This window comes from Ctenopharyngodon idella, chromosome 15 (assembly GCF_019924925.1).
Source record: "Ctenopharyngodon idella isolate HZGC_01 chromosome 15, HZGC01, whole genome shotgun sequence".
Lineage (NCBI taxonomy): Eukaryota > Metazoa > Chordata > Actinopteri > Cypriniformes > Xenocyprididae > Ctenopharyngodon > Ctenopharyngodon idella.
The window spans coordinates 37,123,648-37,136,509 of NC_067234.1; the positions used below are offsets into that span (position 1 = coordinate 37,123,648).

Here is a 12,862-nt window from a genome sequence, read left to right on the forward strand (position 1 = left end):
TTTCAGCGAATCAAACCGTGCGGACGTCACGCTACGTATTTAATATGCATTAGAACTGCGTAGATCTCAGCTGAAAGCGCAGATCTCACCTAAAAGTTTAGTAACTCAACTGGCTCATCATGGACTTCGATCTGAAAGCAGGTAAGCTGCTCATATAACGTTTTAATTTTGAATTTCTGAATTAAAAAACGCTAGTTGAATTTAATGCTTGATTTCAGAGTGAAACTAATACGTTTCTTTCTCTTTTTCCAGCTATTGGAGATGAAGAGGTGAAGAAGTCAGAGGGAAAACAAGTGGAAGGAATCTTTGGGTTTGGAAAGAAGGATAAGGACAAAAGCAAAGACAAGGTAAATATAAATATTCATAACAATCTAATCAGAATATTCCAGCAGCCACAAGAGACATTTGTGTTGTGATTGTCTGTCATAATGTCATATTTTCTCTGTTTTAGACACACAGGAGTGTTGATATTGAACAGTTAGCCATCAGTTAGCCCTGGATAACTTTGCATATGGAAATAATGTTATAGATATTGAGCCATTGAATTTTAATAATTGGTCTGAGACATCTAAAATATCATTTTAAAGTCCCCATGTTAAAGGGTTTGTGTGGTTTTAAGTTCACACTTCAAGGGTTGGTGAAATTACCTATTAGTCATTTTAAATAAAGGAACAAGCTATTTGATATGATCCACACCAACTTCCTGTTTAAATAGGAAATATGAGTGCTTCATAACATGTGCCGTAATAGATGCTGGTTTATGGAATGTGATTATTGTTATTTATATTATTTTACATTTTGTTTCAGTGTGATTCTAAGGGTAAGGATAAAGATAAGGATAAACACAAAGAGCACAAAGGAGAACATAAAGACAAACACAAGGACAAAGAACATAAAGGCGAACACAAGGACAAAGACAAGAAGAAGAAGAAAGACAAGGAGCACAAGAAGAAGGACGGACACAAGTCCTCTTCCTCCAGTGATTCGGTAATATTTCTGCTTTTTAACTAACTTTGAATGCTGTGTTAATGCACAGGTATTGCTATGAAGAGCAAAGTTTGGATTGTGACTTATTTTCCGTTTATCAGCAATAATTACGTCAGTGGACGGACTGCAAATAGACACAATGACCAAAGGCATCAGGGTTGGGCTTGTAAAACAGGTTGATCTTGAGGTGTGGTCCAGTTGTGCGGTTGTAAAGCGTTAAGATGCACTAGGGCGGATGCTTTTATTATTCAGGGTCTCCTGAGACTCCTGGAAAGTTTTGCTGTGATTTATTCCCATCCCACGCACCATTCCATTCACTTATCGCACAGATATCACACATTTTGAGACACACCCGCATTAGGGTTTCAAAAATAACTGCACTTTATTCAAATACTCAGAGAGATGGGATCTTTGTGTAAACATACTGAACAATACGCTTAACCTGTTTGGTGAGTGTAGATCAGGTCAGTGGGCGAAAACAAGTTCTGGTTACCATAGTATTTCTGATACACTTGGTTGTTTTTGAGAGAAAAACAAAGTGTGTGTCAAATAACTTAAAACATACAGTCAAATTTATTCAGACACCTTAAACATTTCATTCATTAATTCAGTTTATTCACTATAGTTTTAAAAAAAATGTTAATAAAATATGAGTTGAACTGTGTCAGAAAAAATTAATCTTAATTATGTCAGATAACACTTCAGCAAAACATGGTCAGGTCAAAGTGTCTGAATCATTTTTGGTTCCAAATTTTTATCAATTTTACTGTATGAAGAATTTTTGGGTATAATATTTCACAGTTAACTTTATTTTGCTATCCTCACTTACATAAATCAACTATAGTGTCCTGAACACACTAGTAAAAATATATCAAAAATGTCTGAATAATTTTTGGTTTGACTGTATGCTGATTTGTATTTTTTTTATTTTAATAAAACAAGCTATACAAAAACAGCATATAAATGTGTATATCTGCAGCATACATTGCTGATTTGATTAGGTAAAATAGGTATATTTATAGAGAAACGTCATATACAGTGGCTCCTAAAAGTATTTAGACTATTATGTTATTGTAATGTTAGACAATTATAATATATATGTATTTTTAGACTATATGTATTTTTTAGATTATATTATATTTAGTGCTGTCAAATTAATCGCGATTAATTGCATCTAAGATAAATATATACACACACACATAAAATATATATACACACACACACACACACACACATATATATTCACAAACTTTTATATTAGATGTGATTAATCACGATTGATCGATTTGACAGCACTAATTATATTGTTATATTATATTTTGTTATTATATTATGTTTAGTGCTGTCAAATCTATTAATCGCATCTAACATAAAAGTTTGTGTGTGTGTGTATATATATATATAATATATATATATATATATATATATAATATGCACACAAACATATATTTAAACTTTAATGTTAGATGCGATTTAATCCTGATTAATCGATTTGACAGCACTTATTATATTATATTATATTATATTATATTATATTATATTAATTTTCACAGCATTAAAGTAAATCATATGGGCCTATTTTATATTATATACAATTCCAAGTAAAAAAATATAATAACGATTTAGGCTTATCCTTGTCTGTAAGTGACATGAACGAAACAGAATTAAATTATTAATTGTAATTATTTGTATGACAATTAATCGTCAGTGCAAAATTTATGATCGTGGCAGAACAACTTCTGAAAGTGCATGTTAATATTTATATCCTCCCCCCATAGACTGCCTTTGTAGGTGTATTTACTGTAAACTCAAAAATGTGTATTTTTCTTGCAAAACTAAATTCAATATCTGAACACCAGTGCAAGAAATGTAAATACATGGTAAAATTGTCAATGGAGGGGTTTCATGATGGTGCAGTATTTATTATTTATGCGTTCAGGGTAATAGTCTACTCGTGTACAGTTTTACAGCAGACCGTGTGCTAGTGATAAAAGCATGTATCTATGAATGTGTGTGATTTAACAGTCTCTCCCTCGAGCCTCACGACTCTAATACTGACCGTTTCAGACCTGATATTCACTGCAAGAGTGTTTGATCTTCAGTAGTGGACAGTTTCTCTCTCTCTGCACTTTATTTCATTAAAATGTAGTTACATTGAGAAAACATTCAAAAACATTTAATTAAAATGTAGTTACATTGAGAAAACATGGGATTATTAATTTCCCAAAGGGTACAATATAATATAATATAATATAATATAAAGTGCTGTCAAATTGATTAATTGTGATTTATTGCATTTAACTTAAAAGTTCGCAAAATATATATATATTCGCACACACGTATATACTGTATTTACAAACATTAAGTTAGATGCGATGAATCGCTATTAATTAATTTGACAGCATTAAATATAATGTAATATAATGTAATATAATATACAGTATCTCACAAAAGTGAGTACAGCCCTCGCATTTCAGCAACCATTTTATTATATATTCTCAAGGGACAATACTATAGAAATGAAAATTGTATATACTTTAGAGTAGTCAGTGTGCTGCTTGTATAGCAGTACAGATTTACTGTCCTCTGAAAATAACTCAACATACAGCCATTTGTCTAAATAACTGGCAACAAAAGTGAGCACACCCTAAGTAAACATGTCAAAACTGTGTCCAAAGTGTCAATATTTTGTGTGAGCACCACTGTTATCTAGCACTGCTTTAATCCTCCTGGGTATGGAGTTCACCAGAGCTGCACAGGTTGTTGCTGGGATCCTTTTCCACTTCTCCATAATGACATCACGGAGCTGCTGGATGTTAGACACATGACGCTTCTCCACCTTCCGCTTGAGGATGTCCCACAGGTGCTCAATAGGGTTCAGGTCTGGAGACATACTTGGCCACTCCATCACCTTCACCTTCAGCTTCCTCAGCAAGGCAGTTGTCATCTTGGGGTTGTGTTTGGGGTCGTAATCATGCCATTCAGCCCAGTTTCTGAAGGGACGGGATCATGTTCTACTTTAGTATGTCACAGTACATGTTGGAATCCATGTTTCTCTCAATGAAGCAGAGCTCCCCAGTACCAGCAGCACTCATGCAGCCTCAGACCATGATGCTACCACCACCATGCTTGACTGTAAGCAAGACACAATTTTCATGGTACTCCTCACCAGGGCGTCGCCACACATGCTGGACACCGTCTGAGCCAAACAAGTTTATCTTAGTCTCATCAGACCACAGGACATGGTTCCAGTAATTCATGCTCTTGAACAGGTTGTCTCCAGCTTCAGAAGAGGCTTCCTTCTGGGACGACAGCCATGCAGACCAATTTGATGCAGTGTGCGGCGTATGGTCTGAGCACTGACAAACTGACCTTCCGCTTCTGCAACCTCTAAAGCAATGCTGGCAGCACTCATGCGTCTGTTTTTGAAGCCAGCTTCTGCACCTGACGCACAGCACGAGGACTCAACATCTTTGGCCTGTTCCGAGTGGAACCCATCTTGGAAAACCTCTGTATGACCCTGGCCACTGTGCTGTAACTCAGTTTCATGGTGTTACCGATCTTCTTATAGCCTAGGCCATCTTTGTGGAGAGCAACAATGATAATTCTCAAATCCTCAGAGAGTTCTTTGCCATGAGGTGCCATGTTGAACTTCCAGTGACTAGTATGAGAGGATTGTACTCAAAGCACCAAATTTTAACTGCTCTAATACAAGATACGCAAATTTGTAAGGTCCTATCAAGCAGACAAAAACATGAACATGATGAATAGGACATGTGGCTTTGCGTGGTTAAAAGACGTACAGCTGTTATCACTTAAGGTGTGCTCACTTTTGTTGCCAGTTATTTAGACAATAATGGCTGTATGTTGAGTTATTTTCAGAGGACAGTAAATCTGTACTGCTATACAAGCAACACATTGACTACTCTAAAATATATACAAGTTTCATTTCTATAGTATTGTCTCTTGAGAAGATATACTAAAATGGTTGCTGAAATGTGAGGGGTGTACTCACTTTTGTGAGATACTGTAATATAACATTGAGTTCTTAAAGCAACAATTAACTCCTCAAAAATGTAAATTCTGTCATAATTTACTCACCTTCATGTCATATGGCTTTGTTTGGTTCTTGACGTTTAAATGACTGATTAAAACAGCAAGTTTGCAAAACATAATATCTAAACATTTTCCCATGTATGTTTAGTTTTAATGACTTTTAAAAGTCTGAACATTTCTCTCTCTCTGTGTCTTTTTTGTAGGACTAAATCAAGACTGAAGATTCATCAGATACCTCCAGAAACATAATGTAAAATTCTTTTTTATAAGATTTTTCTAGATAGATAAACACAATATTGTAAGATGCAGATGAAGAACTGTAATTCCAAACGTCCACAAGGTGGCACTACTTACATCTTCAATGTTGAATTTAATGAAACACTGGAATAAAACAGAGTTTTGTACTATTATGTGTAAAATTGTTTGCTGGTTTAATAAATTCTAGTCTCTAAAATTGTTTCCATCCATTTTGTCTTACAGTAACTTTCAGTGGTTGTTGGTTATTATTGATTTGATGTATAAATGAAGCTTATATTTGATCAGTTTACTATATGTCATGTGATGCACAAATAGTAAACTCCTAAACCCTACAGAAGAACATCAAATATAAACATTCAGCACAAATGAATTTTATCTCATTACCAGAAAAGGACTTTTTCATAATTAGGCATAGGTTGAAGAGTGCTAAAGTGAGACTTTCACTATCAACACATTCAAAAACTCAAAATCATCAGATGCCCAAAACGGTAATATCTTTGTCCAAACAGTGTGCTTATGCAAATGCATGGTTGATTTTGAAGGTTTCAGCTCAGATGTGTCTTGTTTGAGCATGATTTGTTTGGTTATTCATCTCTGTTTGAGTACGGCACATGCAGATAATTCATCTGAACAGCAGGGATGAAACGCCGGCTGCTTCCAAACAGTGTTTTGGACGTTGTTTGCTGGGCTGAAGACAACTGTATGCCAGAGATAAGAGAACAGGGCGATTGTTGCCCAGAGGCGGAAGGGAGAGAAATTTCTCTCTGTCCGTCAGGCAGAGACAATCTTTTTCTCTTATTCTGTGCCAAACGCCTGCAGGATAAATGCAAAGCATTTTTTTTTTTTTTTTTTCAGCCACACCCTGTCAATCTTTTGCATGAATATTTCATCAAACACACTGAAAATGCTGAAAGTTTATTCTGGAAAAAAAAAAAGTTGGCTTGTTTTGGCAGTTTGAGATGTTTGGGGTCAGAGATCTGAACATCAGCAGAAAATTCAGCACATTTCTCAGAGAAGATGGACAAATGCAGAGAGAAGTTATGTGGCTTTACTTATCAATTGTTTGGGGACAAAATGGTCCCAGAAGGAAACGTAAATATATATATAATATAATATATATATATATAGTAGTCAACATTTGAAGTGGATCAAAAAAGTTCATCAAAGTTGTCCTAAGAAGGTTTTGATCCACTTCAAATGTGTGTGTATATATATATATATATATATATATATATATATATATAATATAATACATTTATATATAAAACTTGTTAAATTGGACTTGAGGGTGTACTGTAAATATAATACAATGTAGTAAAACCTTTTAAAAGGACACTTTAAAAGTTCCTCAATATTAAAACTGGTTTATAAATGGGCCAAATAAGGACAGAATTACAATTTTACAATGATAAAATGTTCTGTTCAAAAATATAATTAGGTTAATTTAACGACAATCTTCTTTCTCTCTTTCTAAGTCCCGTTCGCATCATTCCTGCGCGCACCTGACGCGCGGTCACACCGGGGCGCGGCGCCGCCTTGCGTGCGTGCGTGCGCGCGCGCTGCCTCCTTCTCGCGCCAGTGGAGGGCACAGTTACCTCGCGCTTCGAATGGCGTCAGCGGTCTCCAGGCAACAGGCCAGTAGTCAGTCAGTCAGTCAGTCAGATTTCTCAATCAGAGTGGAGAGAGGCGGCAGCGGCGTCGGTCATGGCCCTCTCAAGGATCCGGTGCACATTTTTCTGGTTTACCGTGAACGGCATGTGAACACACCTCTGTGTTGTGTTGAAGAACAGAACCGGACCCTGTGGTACCGACCGAACTGGACGCATTCACGCGAACGCGACGCGTCTCACGATTTCTCTGAGGGAATTTTTACGCGACGCCGATTTCATTGTACTATTTGTATTTTTTTTTTTTTTTTTTTTTAGCTTTCCATGTCACCTTTGAAATATTTTAAACATGGTTTAGACTTCATTCATGAATTATTCGGTTTTAATGGACAATTACTTTCCCGCCACCAAACTGTGGAGAAAATTTGATTGACTTTGAACTTCATCACACGACGACTTTCCCTCAGAAAAAATGCTGAAATTTCATAATTCTGATCTATGGATTGCTTGGCTGGTCTTCTTTTGTGTGAATGGTAAGTTTTAATATTACCATTATTTGTTTTTAAACAAACTATAAAATTCATACACTTTTTATTTCTCATTTAGTGCCGCAAATTGTTTTGTCTACTAGTTGCTGATGCCACAGTGTGTGCGCGCGCGTGACGTCACAAAGTCCTATATTTACAATTAATGTAAACAAAGTTCAGCATTTGGAGATGTTGGAGAAAGTTTGACAGCTGTCATGTGAAGATGTGTCCTCTTTATGTTTTTGTGGTGTACCAAATTTCCCATAATCCTCACAAATATGACTTGTTTTCAGTGTTTTATACTCTCTGGGGTTTGATTGCTTGCATATTTCTGGCACGCAAAGTGCAGCTGTTGTGCAACAACACAAAGCTTGATGCTGTGAAATTGTGAGTGGGTCATCATGGATAGGAAGCGGATACATGGGGCCGAGGACTCACGGACGGGCCAGACGGCGCAGGTCTGAGAGCCGTAATCCAACCAGATTATGAAGAGCACTGCTCCACGTGACGCTCTCTGACTGTCAGATGCACGTACACACACACACACACACACTCACACATTTTCATTGTACCTTTCCCTGTGTGAATTGGGATATCTGTGTGCATATGTTGGCCCACATGACATGCACACAGGTATCACCCAAATAGTGTCAAACTCCAGTCATATCCGTCCACTGTCATGTGGGATGCACCTGTTAACTGTGGAAACAGTGGCGTTCCTTTTTTTTTCTTTTTTTTTTTTTTCTTTTGGAGTTTTACAAGGTTCTGTAAAATTAAACCAAACTGAATTGGCATAAAAATTGATTTCTGGTTGGTGGTTGATTATGATTTCACTTTTTTAACTTTAGTTACTGTGTAATGTTGCTGTTTGAACATAAACAACATCTGCAAAGTTACGACGCTCAAAGTTCAATGCAAAGAGAGATATTTTCTTTTACAGAAATCGCTTTTAAAGACTACAACAAATGGTTGGTAGGGACTATAATGAGCTTCTTCCCGGGTTGGTGACATCACTAACCTTAAAATTTACATTTTAGGGCCCCCTGAGAACACACAACAAAGGTGGTGAGGCCATGTTGGGCTGCTTTAGAGAAGAGGAAGAGTTGTTGTAGTAGAGTGTTGTTGACATGCCGTCATTTTACATCGGACTGCTTCACAAACGAGGGTCAATTCAATGCTGGATTTGCACAAAAGATTAACATGACGGCACATGCTAGTGGATGAGTTGAATCAACTCCACAGCAACTACATAAATTTATCCACTAACCATTCAGAAACGTCCAGTTTCATTCTAAAAGTTGTAACTTCTTCCTGAGTCTCTCCATCAGTGTCGACTCCGGTTTGAACAATGTAAGGCTGAACACCGTTACTGACAATCCTCATTTTGGCTGCGTGAGATTCTCCAGCTTTGTTGCTGTTGAACAACCGAAGCGCAAGCTCCGCCCTCTTCTGGAAAGCTTTAATTCAAGCAGCAAGAATTAAAATTTCCTGATAATTTACTCACCCCCATGTCATCCAAGATGTTTATATCTTTCCTCAGTGGAAAAGAAAAGGAAAAAAAAATTCTTTTTCCTCTTCTTCTTCCTTTGTACTTCATATCTTCAAGAGCTGGTCCTCCAGGTATACTGTACTACCTGGTTTTAGACTAAAATGTTAGAGTCAGCTGACTTGAAATAGACTTGAATCTCTAAGTTTAGCCTGTCTTGGGGAAAGTTGAGCATTTGTGGTTAAAAAGTGTATAATTTTTATTTTTTTTAGAAAATGACCGATTGTTTTGCTAGATAAGACCCTTATTCCTCATCTGGGATCATGTAGAGCTCTTTGAAGCTGCACTGAAACTGACATTTGGACCTTCAACCCGTTGGTCCCTGTTGAAGTTCACTATGGAGAAAAATCCTAAAATGTTTTCCTCAAAAACCTTCATTTCTGTTTTTGACTGAAGAAAGAAAGACATGAACATCTTGGATGACATGGGGGTGAGTAAATTATCAGGAAATTTTTATTCTGAAGTGAACTAATCCTTTAAGAAAGAGTGATGATAAATATAAACGTTTCACAGTGTTGCGTTGACAGTATTGATCTAGTATTGACTAAGCGATGATTTGTAAGTCTCTAATTTTTTCTGTACCATATACTATAGCGTTGACCTAATTCAACCTCCACATAACATAGTTTCCCTCTCTCTCCTTCTCTCTGTAAAGCATGTTACCGTTAAGCCGATGAGATAACAGCCCTGAATGTGTAGGTCTATTCAGACATGTCTCATTAATACATGCATGTTTGTGATAGCATTTGCTGGTTCATCCTTGTAGGGACTCCACTGAACAAATACGCAATGTTGTCATCTCTGGTGCAGGATCCATTTACAGAGCACTTCCAGGTGTTTAGTTCTGTTCAGGAGGAGCTCACTGAGTCAGAATCACTTTAAATGTGGTTTTAAAGTCTCATGAGAGCCTGGGCAATGGCTCGGGATCAGACGAAACGCTGTGTTTTTGTCCCACAGAGGCCTGTGTGCATGCGTGCCGTCTTCAGATTCGGTCTTCCCGAGCGGAGTTCACTGCATTTCCTGTGCTGCTGTCACTGTCAGTTTAGAGACACGTCCCTGCACATGATCACCGGATCTTCGGTCATTAATTTTGCATCTTCTGCCATTAGGAAATGGCCAGGCAGCATGAAGGTACCTTGAGGGCATGTGGGGAAAAATGGGCATGCTACTCTGAACTTTATAAAGAAAAGCAGATAGATCGATAGAGACAGAGTTATGTACTGCCACTGACCAAGTCGTCAGAAGTCTGAGCTGAAATGAATGATTTGGTACAGTGTTTTGAAGGAGAGAGAGAGAGAGAGAGATGGAGGTTTCTCTCTGCTTGAGTTCTAATCATTGTATCGCTCTGCCTCAGGGTTCAGGAGCCACACCAGCGAACAGATCAATTCTGCCAATTAAAGTTCATCCGAAGCGCTGCTGCACTTTTTGACCCTACGCTGAATGCAGCTTCACTTAGAAATCAAACCAAACTGAATTAACATATAAAATGGATTTCTTATAGAAAGAGTTTGCAGGTCGTTTTCTCAAGGATAGGAAGAAAGTTGGTTCGGTCAAAATTAGGTTGAAATTTTTGCCACAATAAATTTGCCTGATTAAAAGTTTAATATCTGTTATATTTTTTTTTCTTTTTTATTATAATATAAATATATTTTACTTAATATATTTAATTGTGATTTCCAGGACTGTAAAAGTCATAAAATCTGTTGAAAATTTCTATGGAGAATATAATCTGGTTTTACATCGGGTCTTTCTGAGTGCAATTGCTATAAAATTATTTTTAAGAAACCTAAAGTTAATCGAAACTAGTTACTGGAAAAGTTCATTGGCCAGACAGTGTGGGAACCCTGGTTAGAACAAGTGTTATTATTATTTATATACTATTATAGTATTTATTTACGGAGCCACACACATGACATGCAGGAAAAATAGTAGGCTAAATCGTGCGCACGTTTTATAAATCGAGGTAACGAATTAGTAAATAGTGCACACGATTTATAAATTGAGGAAACGAAATAGTAAACCGAGCGCACGATTTAGCGAATCGAGGGAACGAAATAATAAATTGTGCACACGATTGAGCGAATCGAGGGAACGAAATAGTAAATCGCGCACACGATTGAGGAAATCGAGGGAATGAAATAGTAAATCGTGCGCTCGATTGAGCGAATCGAGGTAACGAAATAGTAAATCGTGAAACACTGCTTCAGGAAGCTTCGGAGCGTTATGAATCAGCGTATCGAATCATGATTCGGATTGCATGTCAAACCGCCAAACTGCTGAAATCATGTGACTTTGGCGCTCCGAACCGCTGATTCGACACGCTGATTCATAACGCTCAGAAGCTTCCTGAAGCAGTGTTTTGAAATCGGCCATCACTATATAAGTCGTTATTTTGTGTGTTTTGGCACACCAAAAATATTCTCGTCGCTTTATATTATTAATATTGAACCACTGTACTCACATGAACTGATTTAAATACGTTTTTAGTACATTAATGGATCTTGAGAGAGGAAATGTCATTGCTGGCTATGGAGGCCTCACTGAGCCATCGGATTTCAACAAAAATATCTTAATTTGTGTTCTGAAGATTAACGAAGGTCTTACGGGTGTGGAACGACATGAGGGTGAGTAATTAATGACATTATTTTCATTTTTGGGTGAACTAACCCTTTAATGCTGGTTAGAGCATCTCTTGATTAGGAACTATTTAAATATAATCCTATTCAATATAATCCTAAAGTTTCTTTCTTTAGTCACTTTTTCTGCAAAAAAAGCTACAAATATGGCCATATTTAAAAAAAAAAAAAAAAAATCATTTTGTGAATTTGCCCCTTCCACTTTTGTGTTTGAACAAAGTGAGGGTCAAAATGAAGATGATGATGATGATGAATGCTTTTTCCCTTGATTTTCTTTTTTCCCGCTGAAAAGCGGAGCAGCTGGAATATGCAGAGGACAGATGGAAGTTTCCACCTCGATTATCTTCAGCTAAAAATATCCGCTCAAAAATTAAACGACCATTGGGACTGCTAGCAAAGTGCCTGAGAGAGAGAGAGACGGGATAGGACGCCTGCCATCCTTGGGTTTAGGGATGAGGAATGAATAAATGATATAAGATTTTTGAGCGAGATGGAGAGTCACCTTCAAGAGACGTGAGGTCAGCAGCGGGCTAGAGGTCTAACCACAACACTCTCACTAGATTCCAGCTAAAACACCTCTGGCTAGACTGCTTCTCAACTGGTGGGTCGTGACCCAAAAAAGATTGTGGATAGCAAAAGAAACAGGACACAACTATCTGTCTTTATAACACAATGATTCATATTTGTAAGGGCACTTGAGTTTCACTATGAAACGGCTGTAAATGAACTCTCTTTCGAGTGGAGTAGCTCTCTCTGGAGATGATATCCACCCTAAAACACTTCTTTTGAATCGTGTCTTTTAAAGAAGACTGTTCTTTCAGGAACTGGGCCGATCAGAGACTCACTGTCTGTTCAAAGCAGCAGATATTCACTGATTCCAGAGGATAAAAAGCACTTTATTCTTTTACCTCTTCTTCTTCTTTTGTACTTCATATCTTCAAGAGCTGGTCCTCCAGGTATACTGTACTACCTGGTTTTAGACTAAAATGTTAGAGTCGACAGAGATTCAAGTCTATTTCAAGTCTAAGTTTAGCCTGTCTTGGGGAAAGCGCTCTTGTGCTCTTAAAGGATTAGTTCACTTCAGAATTCAAATTTTCTGGTAATTTACTCACCCCCATGTCATCCAAGATGTTTATGTCTTTCTTTCTTGAAAATAAATTTCTGAAGAAAACATTCCAGGATTTTTCTCCATATAGTGGACTTCACTGGGGTTCAACTGTTTGAAGGTCCAAATGTCAGTTTCAG

General features: G+C 37.2%; 2 protein-coding genes across 2 annotated transcripts in view; both read left to right on the plus strand.

Moving 5' to 3' along the window:
• Positions 1 to 5,497, plus strand: wu:fb18f06 (uncharacterized). Its single transcript, XM_051861914.1, has 4 exons — positions 1 to 141; positions 253 to 347; positions 808 to 987; positions 5,247 to 5,497. Exons 1-4 carry the CDS (start codon positions 120 to 122, stop codon positions 5,250 to 5,252), a joined length of 303 nt encoding a protein of 100 aa, XP_051717874.1. The 5' UTR covers positions 1 to 119; the 3' UTR covers positions 5,253 to 5,497.
• A 1,342-nt stretch (positions 5,498 to 6,839) lies between these two features.
• Positions 6,840 to 12,862, plus strand: part of igsf11 (immunoglobulin superfamily member 11) — a 103,498-nt gene continuing 97,475 nt past the window's right edge. The window contains exon 1 of the mRNA XM_051861852.1: positions 6,840 to 7,441. Within this exon, the coding sequence (XP_051717812.1) occupies positions 7,381 to 7,441 (61 nt within the window). The 5' untranslated portion in view covers positions 6,840 to 7,380. The remainder of the gene's footprint in view (positions 7,442 to 12,862) is intronic.